The sequence below is a fragment of the Dipodomys merriami genome, unplaced genomic scaffold (assembly GCF_024711535.1).
Source record: "Dipodomys merriami isolate MVZ:Mamm:240054 unplaced genomic scaffold, mDipMer1.0.p SCAF_9, whole genome shotgun sequence".
Classification (NCBI taxonomy): Eukaryota; Metazoa; Chordata; class Mammalia; order Rodentia; family Heteromyidae; genus Dipodomys; species Dipodomys merriami.
In genome coordinates this window covers 15,628,285-15,641,607 of record NW_027206512.1, presented here as the reverse complement: position 1 = coordinate 15,641,607, position 13,323 = coordinate 15,628,285, and the positions used below count along the sequence as shown (strand labels likewise).

Here is a 13,323-nt window from a genome sequence, read left to right as displayed (position 1 = left end):
CACACAGGTTAAAAGAGAAACAGCCAGGATTGGAAGTAAGTATGTGATTCCTATAGCCTCTCTGCTGTGTGTGGGAATGGATTCTGGTCATTCAGGGGACTAAGAAGTAGCATAAACAAAGCCACAGGAGGAAGAATTTGTATCTGACTTGTGAGTATCCCTGAAGAAAATCAATGCAGGAAGGAAAATTGGCTGGCAACATAAGATACTTGATAGAAGAAGACCTTAGAAATAACTTAAGGTAATTTAAAAAAATCTTTCAAAATAGTCATGTAGACCCTTATATAGATAAGTACAGATGACAAGGTACTGCAGTATACCAACATTGTATTCAGGAGTTGTAGAAAGAATGAGGGCTTAAGGGAAGAAAAACAACCAGTGTTTTATTGTGAAATCTTCCACAGCCCCTACCGCTCCTTGGGAATAGTAGGTGCACAATGCTAGATCAACGAGTGAAAGTGGTATGGATTTATAAAATTAAAAAAAGAAAGGAAAAGGAAGGAAGGAGGGAATGGAGGAAGGAAGGAAGGAAGGAAGGAAGGAAGGAAGGAAGGAAGGAAGGAAGGAAGGAAGGAAGGAGGGAGGGAGGGAAGGAGGGAGGGAAAGAAGGAAGGAAAGAAGGAAGGAAGGAAGGAAGGAAGGAAGGAAGAGAGGGAGGGAGGGAGGGAGGGAGGGAGGGAGGGAGGGAGGGAGGGAGGGAAAGGAAGGAAAGAAGGAAGGAAGGGAGGGAGGGAGGAAGGGAGGAAGGGAGGGAGGGAGGGAAAGGAAGGGAAGGAAAGAATCTGCAGGAGTCATGGACAGACTGTCCATAGAGAAAAAAGAAGAGAAATGCAAAGATGGCAGCAGGCTTGGAAAGAAGTGAGTTTCAGGTCAATGTGAGGGCACAGGCCTTACTGGTCACAAATTCAAACAGATAAAAGTTATCATTTTATTATGGACCATCTCAAAGGACAACATTACATAGGTAGAACTTTCCTAATGTAAAAGTCACTACCCAGCCTACTGTAACTTATCAAAGACATGCAAAGTAAGAAATTCATAATGTGCAATAAGACCATCATAAAATTGAAGAGCACTAAGCATAAAAGGAAATGCATCAAAGAACTGAGCTCCTATCCCCTCTCCCTATGACATCCCTGCTAGCATTGGCTATTTGACAGATATGAAACACCATCTTTTCCTTATTGAAATACAAACAAAGAAAAAGTCATCTAACAGCTTCCCAGCAAGAAGCCATTAGACAAATGTAATCATAATGGGACCAAATATTCCTATAAATAAAAATGTAGCATTTAGGACCACATGAGGAGTCTAAAAGCAGCTAACACAAAAGCTAAGTCAAGTTGTTCCCGTGTATACAGTGGCTTAGAGGTAGTAGAGAAATTCAATTGGCCTTCAAACAAAAATTGTGGATTTATAAGACAAATCCAGTATCCATTAGCTTAAAATTCAAATGAGCCTTGTAGAAAGCCCAGCTGTGGCAACAGGAGCTCTCACCCTCAAAGTAAACTTCTCTCCTATGATTATTCACCAATATCTAATCACAGAAGAAGCTGCTATCATATTTGTCTAGGTCATTTGCTTTCAAAACATCCTGAGCACATGGTTCATGTTCTGCATGCTTGAAGCCCAACAAAATGGCCACATAGATATACAACAATCTTCCAACAGACTCATCAAGAAGAGCTCAACTACTCATTAAAAGGGACAAAACTGCCAGGTGCCAGTGGATTACTCCTGTAATCCTGGATCCTCAGGAGGCTGAGATACAAGGATTGTGGTTTGAAGCCAACCCAGGCAGGAAAGCAATATGACTCTTTATCTCCAATTAACCACCAAAAGGCCAAAGTGGAGCTGTGGTTCAAGTGGTATGCTAGCCATAAGCAAAATTTAAAAAAAAAAAAGTTCAAGGACAGTGCTGCGGCCCTGATTTCAAGCCCCAGAACTAGCATTGACATGCACACGCGCACATGCACACACATACACATACACACACATGCATGTGCACAAGCTCTAATAGACAAATCAAGAAGAAAAGAAACAGATACACATTTTAAAAGTGTACCTTCCTTAGGGAAGAAAGAATCAGCTAAAACACCGAAAAGATCCATAAATTAGCTAAGAGTTAACCCAACCAAAGGAGCTCATTCAGGACCAGTAGATAATGAGAAAAACAAACAAATTCAGGGTCATGATTTTTTAAATGAATAAAGCCATGTAAAGTATTCTCGGGTATCATGTCAAGCCTTTTACTTAAATGTTCTCTAATTTAGAGATAGGCATTGTTTTATAGTTATTTGAAACCCTGAAAAATGTTTTCTTCCAAAGAATGTTGTTCATAGTAACTGGTGCCTGAAGATAGATCGTAAGAATCTCCTAATATATAGTATAATAACATATAAATATAAACTCAGAAACATATAAATATAGTTCTAGGATAATGGAATAATATAAATTGCTTTGTAAAAATAGAATCTTATTATCCAAGATAGCAGTGCTTTTCAAACTGTGGGTTACAAGCCATGAAATCAATTTAGTGGGTCTTTAGCAGTTTATTTTTTATGGAATAGAAGAAATGGAATGGAAAGGAAAAAATTGCAAAGATCAAAGTACATCCCACATTATAAGGAAAGGTATTACCCTGACAACTTAATTTCAGTGTTATATGTACATATAAATAGCTATGTTCATCTAGGATCTTAATGCAAAATGCATTTCTTACTGCAGTTCACACTCTAAACAGTTTGAATGTCTGTTAGTAAAGCATCCACAGGGTGCATAGGACAAGGACAACATTTAATAATCCTTGTGGAATGAATGAATGATCGAATGAATCATGAAGAATGAGTAAATTGAAGGCCATAATTTAGCTCTTGTTCACAGCCATGATACATGCAGTATGAAACTTTCTCTCTCCAGTATTTTCATGCTAGAGGCAACGAGGACAGACAGCTTTCCAGACTGAATTTTCTTATAGGTAGCTCTCGTGGCCTGAGACATGATTTGTGGCAAGGTACACAGTATAAAGAGGAAAGGAAGAGGGCAAAATTCCCCAGGTGGACTAGATTGCTCTAGGATCTAAGTGATGGAGAGAAAAAAGGCAAGGTAAGATAGGGTTGCCTGACTTTAAAACAAAAACAAAAACTTAGGCTACCCAATTAACTTTGAATTTTAAATACACAACAAATGGTTTAATGGCAAAGGAAATGATGAACCTTCCATTCAATTTGATCCATCAGGTATTTATTTGATACAAAACTGGATATGTAAGGTGCTTTGGAAAATAAAAAATACATGGTTAACAGTGCAGAGATCAGAGGTGCATGCAACAACTTCAATAATTAACACATATGAAGCACTTTCTAACTTCATTATGGGCATTAACTCACTTAGCCCTTATTTCCTTGCACTATTACTTTCACAGTGAAGATATAACTGAAACCAAGAAATGAAGAGAAAATTGTCCAAGATATCAAAAACACACACAAATAATATTACACACACACACACACATACATACACATACACACAATATTCAATGGGCCTATGGCAGGGGGCTGGGTATTGTCAAGGCAATGATTCTGGAGGTGAGACTTGAGCTGAACCTTGAAGGCAGAGGAAACTTCAGTTGGGTGAATATTAGGAGAATATTCCAGGCAGAACAGTGTGGACATGATCAAGGAATGGAGTAGATGAAAGTACTCTTACACTAAAAATGTGGTAAGAGAAAAGAAAGACTGAGGGGAAAAAAATAGGCAGTGACCTGCCCATGAAGATGTTTGTGTACCCTGCTGAATCTGCATGTAATAGCATACTACCAACGAATTTTGGATACACACATGTTAAGCAGAACTATTAGAATGACAAGATGGAGTGAGGCAAATATCAATGGCTGGCAAAACACTGTGGCAAGGATTCTAGGACTTACATTTCAAATCATACCCTTAGCAGGTAAGTGATGCTGGATAATTCATATAATCTCTCTGATCCCTGGCTGTATCATTCGTGAAAAGTAAATGACCATACCACTTAGCTTATAGCATTACTGGAAACATAAAATTAAACAAAGCCCAGGATATGCTCTGTAAATAGAAGCTATCTCTAGAGTGTCACAGTAAATTTGAATTTGAATATTTCCAGTAAAGTCTCCAAATGCATTCAGCCTTTGAATATTTCTGGTCATCCCAACAATAAGAGTGTATTTGGGAAAGAAGGTAGACAACAAAAGATAAATACGGCACCTAATACCAAGGAACTATAGTAGAAGGAGGTGGTTGAACTTTGAGATAAACATGTTTGTCATGCAGGTTTACAAATAGGTGTTTATAAACAATTGTATTATGTGACTATTGAGTGGATAGCTCAAGATGATGGATGTTCTCCCCTTAGGATAATACCTGGCTCAAAGCAGTGATTGTTAACTGATGGCTATTACGTATTATATACCAATTAAAATAAAGCCACATTTGCAATTAGGCAGGAAAACTGATGAGAATAATGTGGAACTGTGTAGAGAAGACATGATGTCTGGCAATTCTAGAGACCACATCCATGAATGTCATGAAATTAAACATCCCTTGTATAGAGCTACATGTGTGTACTGAGTAGCATGACTCCTTCAAGGTATCCTACCAGGTTAGATGATGGCTGGTGGACTAGAGGAAGATTATACAAAATGAAAAGCCAACAGCTTCTGAATGAGTATTTCTTCTGCCATTTCCTGTCCTGGAATTCAGAGCCTATCAAGAACATTAAGACATGGGACTAGAGGAAGGGCAAGTTCATAATATATCATAGCTTCTAGAGAATGAATGAATGTCAGAACCAGACATCTATCTGTACAAGTATCATACAAGGCCCTGCAAGGTCTGAAAATATCTGTCTGTGTGCTTCTGCCCCACCTTTCTAGCTATTGGAATACAGACCAACCACATTGTCTCTGTAGATGCTCTGCCTTGGTGTGATGCAGATGTTCCAAAAGTCTAGCCCCATTCAGAGGGTACTGTCATTTTCCTATCTTTTGCTTTTCTGCTTTTTTTTCCCCAAAGACCTGGTTTGCAAATTTGAATTCTTTGCTAAGAGTAAGGCAAAGGGTAACACAGTGATCATTAAAGCACCCTGTGTTTCCAGTGCACACTTGTACCTATGTTCTCTGTATGGGCAGGCACACATTAGAGCTATTTGCAATGGCAATGACTTTGCTCCTTTGTTTAGATCATGGATATCATACCCTTAGAACAATGCCTGGCCCAAAGTAGGTGATAATTGGTAGCTATTATCTACTATATATTGATTCAATAATAGCTACACTCGCAACTAAGCAGAAAAATTGGTGGAGATAGAAACTAGACTGTGGAAATGTGTGGAGTAGACATACATGTTGAAGAATATACACGAGCCACCCATACTCCCTTGTCAGGAGGGCCTGGCCTCAGTATTCAGGAACAACTCCTCTGGGAACACCACATTAGCCTGAATGGTTAAAACTGCATCTCTGGCTGTATTCTAACCAAAATGAAACCAAAGGCCATTCATTAGGAAAACATCTACCTTATTTCCTGATCTCTCTGAAACTACAATGGAGCTCCAGTATTAAAATTAGAGCATTTGGTGGAACTCTAAAGGCTGCTTCAAGTAATTTCATAGTACTAGTACTTTCACTTTTAGGAGATGAATATTCAGGAAGGTGTAAGAACATCTTTCTTACACATCTGTCTCCCTCGCTGAGATGGGAGCTGGATGGCAGCCTCTCTGAGCAGGAGTATGTTCTTGGGCCTCTTTCTAAGAAGAAGACATCCACAAAGTACATCTGGCTCAACTCCTCAACATCTTGGACGCTCATTATCCCCAAAGGTAACAAATGGATGTCCACTTAATCTCTCCAGGGACACTGATTAAACATTGTACTTGAGTAGAGTGTATTAGGGATGACTGAGCCAAGAAAGAGTCAATCATTTGTAGAAATCCAAAAAGAGCAGGTACTACAGTAGCTTCTGGCCCTGGATGGGTATATAGAATACAAAACAAGGTATGAGGGACCAGAGACTGAGGAACTTTCTTCCTCTGCAATTCCTCAAAGACTAAACAGGCACTGTTAGTTTTGTAAAATGCCAATGCGCATCTATGGTTAATTTTAAAAATAATTCCCGGGAAATTGCATATTTTAAATAGTCAAGATGGAGTATCTATTGGCTGGAGGATAAAATACATAAGAATACCCAACCCTGGGTATATGATTCATATATACCAAACCTCTTGGCAGAGATATTTGTGACTTAACCATAAAAATCGAAGTAGAATGCCAGTTGCTAATAATCCTTATAATGCTTATAATCCTAACTACTCAGGAGGCTGAGATTTGAGGATCATGGTTCAAAGTCAGCCAGGGCAAGAAAGTCTGTGAGACTCCTATCTCCAATTAATTAAAAAAAAAAAAAAAGCCAGAAGTAGAACTGTAGCTCAAGTGGTAGAATGCTAGCTAGCCTTAAGCACAAAAGCTCAGGGACAGCACACAGGCCCTGAGTTCAAACACCAGGACACACACACAGGTAAAGAAAGCCAAAAAGAAAAGTGGTTTTAAAAGGCTATCTCAGGCCTCCAGAATAACTCTCAAATGCTTACCACTTACTTCACAGGCAAGTACAGGGCAGCCATGTCCTGCTAAAGAAAATGGCACCATAGGCCTAGAAAGCTTTCCTTTAGTGGCTCTTCATCATTTCTTATATTCCTGACTACCAACCAACTGTCCAGGTATTTCCTACACTATTTTCCCAACTCCTCCCCATCACCCACGGCTGGCAATGATTTTGTTACAGAGAACTCAAATTGGACAAGTGAGCTCTAACATGAAAGGAATGTTTCCGTGTGATTTCAGGTCAAGACGCCTACAGTAGGCAATGTTAGATCAGAGCAGCCAGGGACCATGGATAGAGTTTACTGAGGGACAAGCTGCTAATTCCATGAGAGAAGAGACAAGTTCTGTTTCTCTTTGGTCAGTCAGGAAACAGAATGGAAAGTTGTGAGGCCATTTGCCTAAGAGAGCACAGTGCATAGCTAGTGCTGGTTAAACGGGTCTAAGCCAGGGCCTCTGGTCCAGGTCTGACTGTTCGGTAGTCTGGGAAGGAGAGGAGGCTACTCAGTAGACAAAAGATACTTCATGATGACTGAGGAATGAGTGACCAATACAGGTCTCCCACGAATCACTTTACAGTACCACTTCTCCCAGGAGGACAAGCAAGGAAGCCATCCTTCTCTCCCTGGCTTCACAGAGATGCAGAAACAGCATTCTTCCCACAGCATGCAGGTGTGAGCAGTTAGAGGTACCTGCCCTGGGAGAGCCTCCATGCGCCCATCTGACTTGACCAATCAATCCTGTTTTAACCCGCCCTATCCGCGCTCACAGGTGTTAATTCACCTGGAGCTCCTGCCACCAGGCAGGTTGGGGAAGGGGTGGGGTTAGAGGAGGGAAGCAGGTGGAAGCCTTTGGACCCGAAGATTTTTCAGCTCATAGTTTTTTAGACTAAAAAAAAAAGGAGAGATTAGAGAGAAGTGGGTAGCAAAGGGCTGATTTTATTTATTTATTTATTTTGGAAGGTACCTACCTGGCATTTTAGGGAAAGAGCAACTTGTAAAACTCATCTAGATAGACAGGAAACGCGTCCCCATATCCACTAGGGGAAAGGGGAAAAAATAAGGGTGTTGGTGGGGGATGGGGGTGGGAAGATGCTGAGAGCTAGGGAGATGGGAATTGGGGTTCTGGGGCTTTCTGCGCTTCTCTGTGCCCCCCCCTCCCTGCCCCGCCCCAGGAGTCCGGGGCCAGGCAGGCGAGGGAGATGGCAGACTTGTCAACTCCGGGTGATGCCCGGGCGTCCGGAGGGGGGCCCGCTGATCCCCGCGGACCGGCGTCCCCGCGGAGGGGGGCGCGGGACACACCCTCCACCTACCTCAAACATGGGAGAGGCGCCCTTGCTCGGCAACGTGCAGCCCAGGAGCTCGGCGAGAAACTTTGCCATATACGAGCAGGGAGGCAGGGTCTGTCTGTCTGTCCCGTCGCGGCGGTTCGGTCCCGGCTCGGCGCTGGAGCCCCAGCGGCTAGGTCTCGGCCAGAGCTCGCGGGCCAATCAGGGCGGTGCCTCCGCGGCTGCCCCGCGCCCGCCTGGCGGGGCCTGCGGGGAGATCGCGCCCGGCGCCCGGCCTCGGCGGGGCTGCGGGGTGGCGCGCGTGGCGGGGTCCGCAGGCCGAGCGTCCCCGCCGCGGGAGCCGGGGCGCAGGGTCCGCGCGCGCCTTTCCCGCTGAATGTCACTATTACCATAGTAAAAGGGAAGGGCCCCGCCGAGGGGGTGGCGGGAGGGCCAACGGCGCCGCAGGACCCGCGGCCGCGCACGAGCAAGGGCAGCTGGCGGGCACGGCAGCGCCGCGGCGCAGGGGCGCGCCCCGCCCGACCCCCGGGCAGGGATTGAGGCTCGGAGCCCACGCCTGAAGCCCCGGCAGGAGTGTGGAGGTGAAGCCAGGGAGGGTCTGAGGACAGGAGCCCGCCCGATGACCCGCTTCCCCAGGTTGCCCCCACGCTGGCGCTAATAATGCAGGTGGCACCGGCGGCGACCTGGGTCCCGGGCGAATACCTGGGTGCGAGGCGCCCGCTGCCCGCAGGGGGCTCCCGGCGGGCCTGCGCCAGCCGCGCCCTTCCTTTGGAGAAGGGGGAAGGCTAAAGACTAACTCGGACTGGAGCTGGCACGGGCCGAAAGCCCCCTAAGGGGACGGGGATTCAGGAGGCAGACGGGAGGCCTGGGCCGGGTATGCGCCACCGTCACAGCTCCGTCCCCCGGCCTAGGGGCTACCTGGGAGGGCCAAGAATGGACGTGACTGAGCTGCTGATACTGACGGAGGCGGCCCTGCCTTTCTTTGCACATTTGTCTTCCAAAAAGAAACGACATTTGGAACATGCCTATATTCTCTATTGATTTTAATCCTTAGGGCTATAACGTCATTTTCTTTCAAATGAGAAGCTCCCCCCTCCCCCCAGCCCAAATAGTAGGTATGGAGCCCCCTCGGGGGATCTGTTTTCTTTTTAAACAACCCCAGGAAATGCCCATGGAGGTGGAGCCAGATGGGGACTGTGGAAAAATATTGCCAGAGGTTAGCACGTGTGAGAACAGTACTAGACTTAGTGACAGACAGGGACCCCCAGAGAGAGTTTGATCAAATCACCTAAATTTATATGCAAGGGAACAGAACTATGAAAGTCTGGAGCATAGAAGAGCCACCCTAGAAATGTTTATATTGCAAATGAATAGATGATGGATGGTTGGCTAGAAGATGCTGGATAGGTAGGTCCACATGACCTGATTCTCACTACCCAGTTCTAATTGGTCCAGCAAATACACTGAGTTTAGGAGATACAAGGGAAGGGTGTTTAACTAAATAAGTCCAAATACATGATGGCAATGCTTCCCGAGCTTTGTCAGTGAGGTATCTTTCATAATAAAGATATTATCAAGGCCGTAAAGTTTATTTTAAATCTCCAGTTTTATCTTGTTCAATCTAGCTATATCTAGGCCTGTAATAAAAGTCCTATTTCCAGGGATTCTCTTTTCCAGAACCCTTGGCCAGAGCATCAAGTAACTCTCAGCAGCAAAGTGAGGGACTGAGGGTGGAACTATGGACATCCTGGGCTGTACTAAGAGGGAAGGAGCATGTAATGAGCGCTTACTGATGTCTCAGGTACTGTGTCACTGGACTAAGCCTTAGCTTGGGAGGCACACTACTACCAGAATGTAAATCCCGCTTTGGGGATTGCTATAGGTTTGATGTTATTTGGCCCCTCCAACATTTGAATTCAAATTTAATTCCTAATTCAATGGTATTGAGAAACATGGCATTTGAACCGTGACTGAGTAGGGAGTCTGCCTCTGTGAAGGTGATTAGGTACATTTATGACAAAGTTTGAAAGAGGAAGTTTGCCCTTCTTGCCCTTCTGTTTTTTGCCAAGAAAGAACACAGCCCCCCACCCCACCGCTCTGAGGAGCACTGTCTTGGAAGTAGACAGCAACTCTCCCTAAAGACCAACACTGCCTGGATCTTGGACTTTCCAGACTCCAGAATTGTGAGAAACACATCCTATTCTTTATAATTTACCCAGTCCATGATATTATAGTTTATCATGAGAGTTTATCAGCATCACTAAACAGACTGAAGGCCACAGTAAGTGTGATATTGGGGCACATGATCTTAATTCATTTATAATCTCACTAATAATCCAGCTTCAACTGGATCTCTGCTTAGAGTATTCCAAACTGAAGGCAACATGCCAATCAGAATGGGATCTTACCTGGAGGCTGGGGATGGGGACGGGGTTAGGGAAAGGGTGACCTTTTCCAAGTTCACCCAGGTTACTAAAAGAATCCACTTACTTGCAGGTATAAGTCTGAGGTCTTTGCCAAACAGGAACTCATTCTTGATCTGGGCAGCTGCCTGGGCTCCTTCTGACCTGAGGCCTCTGACCTCCCAGGCCTTTAACTCTCTCTGATTTCATCTTTTGGCCACAGCAGAGAAAACTTTGCTTTTAAAATGCTCATGTGATTATACTAGGCCAACCTGTGGAATCTTCCCATCTTAAGTCAACTGATTAGTCACCTTAATTACGTCTTCAAGGTGCCTTTTGCATGTAATGAAACACAATCACAAGGTAATGCCAGGGATAAAAATTATGAGAGCTACCTAGACTCTTGTTTGCCATTTGACTCTTTTGAGGCAAAAGGGAGTGTGTATTTAAAATTGCTTAATCTGTGATCCTTACAAAAGAACTCAATAAAGGTTAGCTATTTTTTTCTTCAAATGGCATTTCATTTGAATGTCACTATAACTCTGAATTATTTTAAAGGTGAAAAATAGAGCATCAGAAAGACTGTCTAAGACACAGCGGAGTAGGGGCAGGTCCAGAAATAAACTTAGGATAATTGGAAATCATGGCACTTTTACTAAGTTCTGATACTATATCATTGAAAATTGGGCATTATATCATTTGGGGCAGTAGGACTTGAGACAGAGGAAGGATACCAATGATGAGGAACAGAAAGAATACTCGCAGTCACTTGCCACCCATGAATTATTGGTAGTTTAAATGAAAATTGTACAAATCAGATGGTTGGAGTCCTTCTGTCCAACCCATATAAAAACCATAGACAGGTGAGAAGTGACTCAAGTTATTCTAGGCTTGGGTTTGAACTGAAGACCTTGTGCTTGCTAGGCAGGCTCTCTACCACATAAGCCATGCCCCCAGTTCTTTTCAGTTTAGTTATTTTCCAATAGTGTCTCAGATTTATGCTTCTCCTATCTGTTGAGATGAAAGGCAAATGCTACTATGCTCGGCTTTTTTATTGGTTGAGATTAAATCTTGCAAACTTTAGTGAGGGCTGGCCTCAAATTGCAATCTTCACAATTTCTACCTCTCAAGTAGCTAGTATAGGCATGAGTCACCACACCTGGATTCTTGATGAGGTGTGTGTGTGTGTGTGTGTGTGTGTGTGTGTGTGTGTGTGTGTGTGTGTGTGTGTGTGTGTGTGTGTGTGTAATAATTATTTAGAGTAAAGGCCAAGATGCTTTGGCAGGTCTCAAAAGAGGTAAGTGTTACAGCTCTTGAAGTCCAGGGTTCAGGTCTCCAAGGATTTGGAAGTTCCCACTGCCACTCTTGCTTGGCTCTATTAATGTCAGTTTTGCTTCTAGGGCTGCCACAGACCTTCCTGTTATCAAGCAGACCCAGGGCCAGTATCTACCCCCGCCCCCACCACCTTACAGGGAGGATTCAACTAGATACTTATATTTTCTCCACTGGGGGAAGTTCTCCCACCGCTGAGGGAGGTGTGAAGGTGCTTTGTTCCTGCCCATGTAGGAGGCCCCAGTGGGCCACTTTCTATTCCAAGGCCACACCTGCTTCCACTACAGTGGCAGTTTCATGTCAACTTCTATGCTGCTTTCACCACCAAACCATCACTGCCGCCTCTGCCACCACAGGCCTGGTGGCTGCTGTCAGTCATTTCTGCTGTCATAGGAGCCACGTAGCAGCTGCTTTTACCCAGATGACTCCAGCCACCCTGCCACTGCTCTTGTATCCACGGCTGCCACCACCTCTTCTCTTCTTGGTGTCACCAGCACTGCCACTAATGAAGGAGAATCAAAAGTAGGCAAGGAAGATCACTTAGAGAAAATTTCATTAGACCTAATGTTGCAATGCCAGGAGGCATGCAGGAAGCTGTGTTCCTGGCTAACTTCACAAAGTGAAATGAAGTGCTCGTTTATACAGCTAGCAAAGGGGTGTGGCAAAGATGTCTGCACCAATCATGGCAGACCCCTCATGGCAAATGAAGGACTGTATTTTGCACCAGTTACAACCTTTCTGCAAGGCCACCAAAAGAAGTGGTTGTGGTAAAAATGGCTGCATCTACAGTTCTCCAGGGCTTAGAGTGGCAAAAAGATTGCACAAAGTGTTTGTCTCAAGGACAGTGCCTCAAGGAGCTGGGCTTGTGTGTTTGTGTGTGGCTTCCTCATAGTATCCATGGAAAGTTCAAAGCAGCTGGGGCTGGCGTGGGGGTAGCCTGGTGGGCTGCTTTATTCAAGATAACTGGGATCCCAGGGAAGAGTCTCACAGCTGTCAGTTAGAGCCAAACCTCTCCAAACCCCAATATCTTGGCACATTTAAAAGGAACAAAAATAGCATAAGAAGTACTTACACTAAAGGCTTGTCATGGACACTGACAACACTTTAAAAATATTTAACAATATCCTAACAAAGCTTAACTCCTGCCCCTACCGAGAAGTGGGTCCCTATCATCTGTTTCACTGGGAGATTGTATTACATTTTAATTGAAATAAGAAAGCTACAGGCATTTTCTTGTAATGATATGCATCTGCAAAGTTTATATGAGAGCTCTCCCTTCTTGTACCTGTCCTCCTTGACCTTTTTTATCTCGTAGTGTCACGAGGCAATCAATATGTCTTAAAAGAAGTTACCCACTGACTCCACCTGGATAGCTACACAGACCATCTCCAGGGCATGTAGAGGCAGGATCATTACTATGTCTGTGTCTTATTGTCACTGGTTGAGCAAGGACAAAAAGAAAGAAACCAAAAAGTAAATCACCTTATCATCTCTAGTCCTTCCCCATCAAAGACTTTGACTTAGGAAGCATTCACTAGAAGGGATGTTCATATTATCTGACCCAGAATTTCCATTTCTGGAATCGGTCCTAAGAAAATAGTCAGAGAGCACTCAAAGATGATTGTATTGTTTCTTTGTTTCTTACAATACTAGGGCTTAAACTCAGGGCC

General features: G+C 44.0%; 1 protein-coding gene across 2 annotated transcripts in view; it reads right to left on the bottom strand.

The window, feature by feature from the left end:
• Positions 1 to 8,047, bottom strand: part of Rasgef1b (RasGEF domain family member 1B) — a 564,489-nt gene extending 556,442 nt beyond the window's left edge. For both annotated transcript variants that reach the window (XM_070012940.1, XM_070012941.1), the window contains exon 1: positions 7,944 to 8,047. In XM_070012940.1, the coding sequence (XP_069869041.1) occupies positions 7,944 to 8,012 (69 nt within the window). In that variant the 5' untranslated portion in view covers positions 8,013 to 8,047. The remainder of the gene's footprint in view (positions 1 to 7,943) is intronic.
• Between the last annotated feature and the right edge of the window lie 5,276 nt (positions 8,048 to 13,323).